General features: G+C 36.4%; 1 protein-coding gene across 2 annotated transcripts; it reads right to left on the bottom strand.

Moving 5' to 3' along the window:
- Nucleotides 1-2,830: 2,830 nt before the first annotated feature.
- Nucleotides 2,831-5,610, bottom strand: LOC133801352 (uncharacterized). Of its 2 annotated transcripts, none has more exons than XR_009876847.1 (2): nucleotides 3,642-5,610; nucleotides 2,831-3,361 (listed from the first exon to the last, which is right to left on the bottom strand). XR_009876847.1 is itself a non-coding variant. In XM_062239539.1 (2 exons), exons 1-2 carry the CDS (start codon nucleotides 5,370-5,372, stop codon nucleotides 3,137-3,139), a joined length of 378 nt encoding a protein of 125 aa, XP_062095523.1. In that variant the 5' UTR covers nucleotides 5,373-5,610; the 3' UTR covers nucleotides 2,831-3,136. The 2 variants fall into 2 exon arrangements, 1 of the variants encoding a protein (XP_062095523.1); XM_062239539.1 differs by having other exon boundaries at nucleotides 5,220-5,610.
- Between the last annotated feature and the right edge of the window lie 1,291 nt (nucleotides 5,611-6,901).

The raw sequence follows: 6,901 nt of genomic DNA, 5'->3' as shown, positions 1-6,901 counted from the left end.
CTACACCGAGAGATAGAATGGTGATTATGTTGGTGCCAGGGACGGAACTAGCGTCTAGGGCACTGTATTGAACGGCTCTAACAAAGTTGTAGGGACTAAAGGTTCAGTTACAAGGTAAAGACAATATTCTCCAAGGTAGATCTTCGATCTGGTTATCACCAGCTGAGGATTAGGGATAAGGATTATGCAGAATACTACTTTTTGTATCAGATTTGAGCATTACGAGTTTTTAGTCATGTTATTTGGATTGACTAATGCTCCGACATCACTTATGGATTTGATGAACAGGGTGTTCAAAGATTATCTAAATCTGTTTGTGATCGTTTTTATCGACGATATTTTGGTATACTCTCAGTCAGAGATTGGTCAAGGCCAAGGAATGCCTCAGAGGTCAGGAGTTTCCTTAGATTGGTAGGGTATTACATGCATTTTGTGGAAGAGTTCTCAAGGATTTCTATCTTATTGACAGAGTTGACACGCAAATCAAAAGTTTGCATGGTCAGATAAATGTGAGACAACTTCCAAGAACAGAAGCGGTGATTAATGATAACTCTAGTTTTGAATCTTCCTGCAGATCAGAACGAGTTTATGGTTTATTGTGACGCCTTGAGAAAGGAGTTGGGTTGTGTTCTTATGTAGACAGAAAAAGGAAATTGCCTATGCATCATGTTGGTTGAAGGATATGAACAGAGCTAAAGTAGAGTTACTGGTGGGCCAGGTGGCCAACATTACTTATAAGTTTACTGTTTTAGAGAGGATCAAAGGGAAACAGTTGAGTGGCCCACAAATGAGAAAGATTAGAGAGGATGTTCTAGCTGGAATAACTAAGGACTATACAGTGTCAAGCATGATTTGATTTAGGTATGAGGATCAGATTTGGGTTCCGATAGACACTGAGATTAATTGGGAGATTCTGGATGAATCTCATATTACCCCTTATTCTCTACATTCAGGCACCATGAAGATGTACTAGGATCTGAAAGCTTTATATTGGTAGCCTGGGATACTATTGATTGACAGTGCAGCGAAAACATGGGATAATATTTCAATGCAATAATAACAATTATTAAAGCATGAGATCGAATCACTCTAAGAACCATATAAAGAATGAGATCTTTCTCATGTGACATGAATCTGAAAAAATGAAAATTACAAATACATTTTCTAGATGTAGAACACATAGATCAAATAGCATCTTAGCCTCCTAACCCATCATCCATACTATGACTCGCACAAAGAGAATGAGACAGGTGGATGTCTATGCTATTTGGTAGGATACACAATAACACACTTTTGAATCTCAACACATGAGAGAGTGTTCTTCTCACAAAGAGAACAAAGTTATCTATTTTTTCTCTCTTGGCAAATATATCGTGAAATTGAATCTGATGTCTCTCCTTAGTTTTTCTTGATTTATATTTTATTAATATAAAAATAGAAATAAGACCTAGCCCTAATCACATTGGGCCTATGCGTGGGCCACAATCTATTTGGACTGTGGTTGGCGCCAACTACAGGGGCTTTGGGCCCTGTGATATTTTATCTCTATAAAATGCTATTTGTTGGGCTTTTATCATATTATTTTATGTAGTATACAATTACACCACAAAATTAAATATGATTAAATTAATTTTCACTAAAAATTAATTTTACAAAATTATCAATATGATTTTATTTGTCATTAAATATTATTTCATAAATAATATCTTGAATATTATTTCACAAATAATATTATTTTGTGAGATTAAAAGTAATACTTTATTATTTTTAAGTAATTCCTTTTAATACCAAAATCTTACCACTGTGTTATCGAGTTAGTATGGAGACAGTATGAACCCATAGTTCTAAGCTCCAATAATTTAATTAATTTCACTAACTCTTAGTTCCATTAATTAATTTATTAACTATGAATTGTTCCACTATAAATTTATAGTTGAACTCTCAAAACTATAGTCTTATATTATTAGAAGCTATAACTATAATACCGTCCATTGATTTAGTCATTGCATGAGTTATGACCCTTTGCTAGTTGTTCATAATTAAAGCTAGGTCTTAATGTTTGTTAACTTCTTTAATTATGTCTTTATCAATTAGCTCTATTGATCCTCTAATAAACATTATTTTATAAATTTAATTATAGAATGAAATTTATGTTCTCTAATAGAAATTGAACATTCTATGTTCAAACTTCGAATCAACACTAAAAAGTACAACTAATCTACTTTCATTTAAGTAAGGAGCAGATTCCATATTTGTGAAGTATGTTCCCAGCCACTTGTAGTTCTATGACTCCAAGATATCAGTAATTCAGTAGTAGTAATATTGAACCTTACCAGATAAATCAAAAGTCATAAAAGCACAAATAGCATTTCATCGCTCACTTCAAGATTGATGTCAACTCTCAAACGATCATCGATTGATTAATGTTGAACTTCTATATTTTGACTGAGATTATCAGAAGTTCTTTTTTTTATTGTGTCTATATACGGTACCTCTATCTTTTTGTATCACTACACTTACCAGTCTATATAAATTGTTTTGTCTTAAACCTAAGATATGTACTCATAATCTTTATTAAATGTAGCTCCCACTTTATTTAGCGATTACGAACAATTTTTATATTATTATCTTGAATTAAATCATCTTGCATATATATCATTATATATATACTTAATTCAAAACCACATCAATAATATTAGATCTTCATGATAAATGACATGTATAATTAAATACAAATATGAGTGCAAAATATTAACTTTATTTAGTTAACAATAATCATTCAAACAGAAATATGCATTAAGAGCACAAATCCCAACATCATCAACATTCATAGAGCCTTTCTTGAGCATTTGAAGAAACAGAGTTGGAAAGCACGATCATTTGATCGAACAACAATCATTCTCTCAAAGACAGAGCAAATCTCACGAGAAAATTCACAGCGAAGAATGTGTCTGGTCATAGGTTCAAAAAGTGAGTTCATAAGCCAATTTATAAGGAATTGATCACAACGCATCCAATGTTCAAAAGCGGGATTAGGATTAGTCATATCTTCAAGAAGTTCTGGTGGACATGGAATGGTTCCAACGAGGATTCCATGCAGATTGTGTGCACGAGTGACTGGAAGAGCTAGAGATCTCTAGTAGGAGTAATTGGTTCGATCTAATCTCAGATTCAGAGGAGCGAGAGTGGCATTGAACGGCAGATTGTTTGCCGGAGCTGCAATCGGAGCTGCGATCGGAGGTTTCTGTGGTGGAGCAGATGTGGATCTAGGCACATTGGTTGGTGGATTGATGTGTGGATTCTCAGATGATTCAGCAGTGGAAGCATGCGATGCACTGGCTTCTGATGCCATGTTTGGATTCTAAGAAAGTTGAATGTAACAGAGAGAATAATGTTGAGCAAGAAAAACGGAGGAATGCAAGACTTGACAAAATGAGAAAAATGAGCTCAGCGACAGCTTGAGCTTAGCCTCTAATCATATATATATATATATATACACGACCCTTGAAACAAGAATTAATTACAATAAAATAACAGACTAATGCACTTTTATCCTAACTGTAGCTAACAGACTCTGAGCAGGGTCATTAACATATGTAATAAAATTACCACTAAAGAAAGACAAAAGAAGCAACACCGACCACTTGTAATGGGAAGTTTTTTCCTCAATGTATGAGATCATATAACTAGGATAATACTTATTGCTGCCGAGCTTAGTTGGTTCCCTCGTATCTTCTATGCAAAGTTCTGGATAATAGAAGTAATCATTTGAAGCATGAGTTGCAAACATTGCAAAAAATGCTAATTAGTTATCTTCATTTGTATCAAATAGCACCCATTGCCATATCACTAAACAGTTGAAATGTCAATAATAAACCAATGAGCCTCTCCCATAGCCTGAATAAGATATATCCCAACGTTTTAGACAACTTTTGATATGCCACTCTCAACTTTATTCAACAGTATGAGCATATACACTACACACCAAAGTGATCAATCATGAGTCATTATATGCATATAACCAATTAGCTGATGTGGCCTCATACTCTTGCAAGACAAGTAAAACAAGATCCCGTATTTAGATAAGTGAATGTGGTGAAGAAAGATAAACATCTTTCAATATGTTTTGATAAGAATCTTTGCTACACAAAGCAGTAAATACCAAACCAAAACAACAACGAAAATAGTGATAAAAAGTTAATTGAAAATATTTTACTCGAAAATTGAAGACCCACCTTTCCAAAAATATACTTAATATAACCTTCAATGCCAATCCTACAACCTTATCAAAGGAGTCATACATAGTATGTATATATAACTACATAAACGAAAGGCAGACTAAAGTTTAAGTCATAAACATTAGAAAGGCATTCCAAACACTTATAGCATGTATGCATCGAAATAAGGGTGCACCTTCCAAATATTATTTAAATGTATCAAAATTATATAATGCACATCAGTGAAGACATATCATATCTATACATATTTGTCAATAATGCTTCTCTGCTATTTATCAAAACGTCCCTCCTAAAATCAGTGATTGAAACTTTTCTGATACACTCAGAATTAGAAACCGGTCAATCACAATCATCAACTTGAGAAAACATTGAGAAGCAATTATATCCACACAAAACATTGATACCTGCTATCATTCCCACTATCCAATCTTACTTAAACACCAACCAATGATACTTCATACTTGTGTGCGTTCATCATACTGATTGTAATTATTATATATAAAATTGTGAAACATGGTCACTGGTCATATCATCAGTGGTCATAACAGAAGCATATAATCACAAACTAGTACTAACTATTAACCATTCAAAAATGTATTTGGTGTGGGAAAAGCCTACTATTTGTTCCCATAAGATCAGTGGGAAAGGTAGCAAAGAAGGACATAAGGTAATGAAGCTATACTAACGTATATATATAAAAAGTACATATATCTTATCATTTACTCTTGTTTGTAGTCATGGGAAACTTATAAACGAAGAATGTCGGAATGAACATTCTATTGATGCATAAGACCCTACAGAAAGTCAAACACAAAGGGATTCTTGTTGTTTCTCGTTATTAGTAGTTTTAAGGTCATATCATCAATTGTGTATGTGCTGTGCCTCAAATGAAAGTTTTTCAATCACTCAAACTCCATCAACAATTCTATATTTCATATTTGGTTGAGTAACCAACAAAATTAAAGAGAGAGAAAGGGAAACCTTATTGGCCAATTCTTGAGCAGATGCGAGAGAATTGGACCTTTGAGCTTGGACTGATGGTGATGCCCTGCCATTTTGAATCAAATTTGGTTGCCAGATATCGAGAGCTCCCTCCAATTCCACATCCCACATCCACAAACTGCTTCTTCTCATTCCTTAGAATCGATGCCAGCAAATCGGAGGGCCTTTTCGATCATGCGAATCTGGTATGAGTATGCGTTGCAAAAGAAGACGAAGAAGAACCAACCACCTCCATGGATATAGAAGAGCAGGACCTCAAGCAAAGAATTCTTTGAGGGTTTTTGGAATTTTTCTCGGCAGCTCCATCAACTTGCTTGGTGAGAAAAGGGCTCGACTCGTCAACGCCATTGTTGTTGGTATCGTTATCGTTGTTATTTGTTAAACAATAGAATATTTCATTTCCCTTTTACTGTTATCTCTTTGCTATTGGTAGATATTTTCTTTTTCATTGTTATATTGCCAAGTGGCTCTTTATTTCCTTTCACGTGTAATATATAAAGCTAGTACTGTGTACCATTACTTCTCAAAGAATACAATACACACTTTCTCTTATTCCTTCTGTCATGGTATCAGGCCTTCCTTATGGCATCCGAAGGCAGTACTAATTCCACCCCACTTATGGAGGACGAAAATACCCAAAACCCCCCTCCAAACCCTAGTATCATAAACCCTGAAACTATTTCTCCTGCCGCCGCCCCTACCGTTCCCCACTCTTCTTTCTCATCTACCCACCCTTCTCTTCCAAATTTCACTCAAACAATTTCAGTCAAGCTTGATGATTCAAACTATCTTGTATGGAGAATGCAAATGCAGAACATTATTATTGCCAATGGCCTTGAAGGATACATTGACAGTTCGGTCCTCTGCCCCTCACAGTTTCTCGGCCCCGACTCCTCCTCCCCGAACCCCAACTTTCAAGCATGGCATCGGTGTAACAGGTTGCTCATGAGCTGGTTGTACGCCTCTCTCTCTGATTCCTTGCTTGGGCAAATCGTTAGCTTCACGACGGCAGCTGAGATATGGGTCTCCCTCGAACGTACGTACACAGCTGCCTCTTTTGCCCACAGCTCCAATTTTCGCACTGCTCTGCAATCCTTACGGAAAGATGGTCTTACTGCTTCAGCTTATTTGCAAAAGCTGAAATCCTTGTGCAATACTCTTGCCTCTGTTGGTGAACCGATTTCATCTCAAGACCATCTCTCCTACCTTCTCAATGGTTTAGGCCCTGAGTACAATGCCTTTGTTATACCCATCCTTGCTCGGCCGATTCCCCCTACTATAGAAGAAGTTCATGCTCTTCTCCTCAGTTATGAGGCTCGACTTGAACGTCAAACAGCTGCTGCTTCCATTAGCTCCCTTCAAGCCAACTTTGCCAAACTTCCCTTTCCCAAACCGAGACCACCATCACCCACTTCCTCAAACCACTCTCGACCACCACCAACTTCATCTCATCCCACCTCTTTCTCATCTTCACACCGACCTCCCTCTCGTCCATCTATGCCCTGGATTCAACCCAATTCCCGTCCACAAACTCGCCCACCCAAATGCCAAATATGCTTCAAGATTGGTCACACCGCCATAACTTGCTACCATCGCGCCAATCTCAATTTCCAACCCAATTCTCCCAGGCCCTTCAATGCTTACCTTACCCAACAAAGACC

This window comes from Humulus lupulus, chromosome 1 (assembly GCF_963169125.1).
Source record: "Humulus lupulus chromosome 1, drHumLupu1.1, whole genome shotgun sequence".
Taxonomy (NCBI): Eukaryota; Viridiplantae; Streptophyta; class Magnoliopsida; order Rosales; family Cannabaceae; genus Humulus; species Humulus lupulus.
This window is presented reverse-complemented; position numbering and strand designations above follow the sequence as displayed.

Bases quoted from the DNA above. Each gene is read 5' to 3' on its own strand.
- LOC133801352 (XM_062239539.1), bottom strand. From the start codon at position 5,372: ATGAGAAGAAGCAGTTTGTGGATGTGGGATGTGGAATTGGAGGGAGCT. The intron at 3,362-5,219 runs GTTTCCCTTTCT...CAACTTTCTTAG, and splicing joins CTCAAGAATTGGCCAATAAG to AATCCAAACATGGCATCAGA.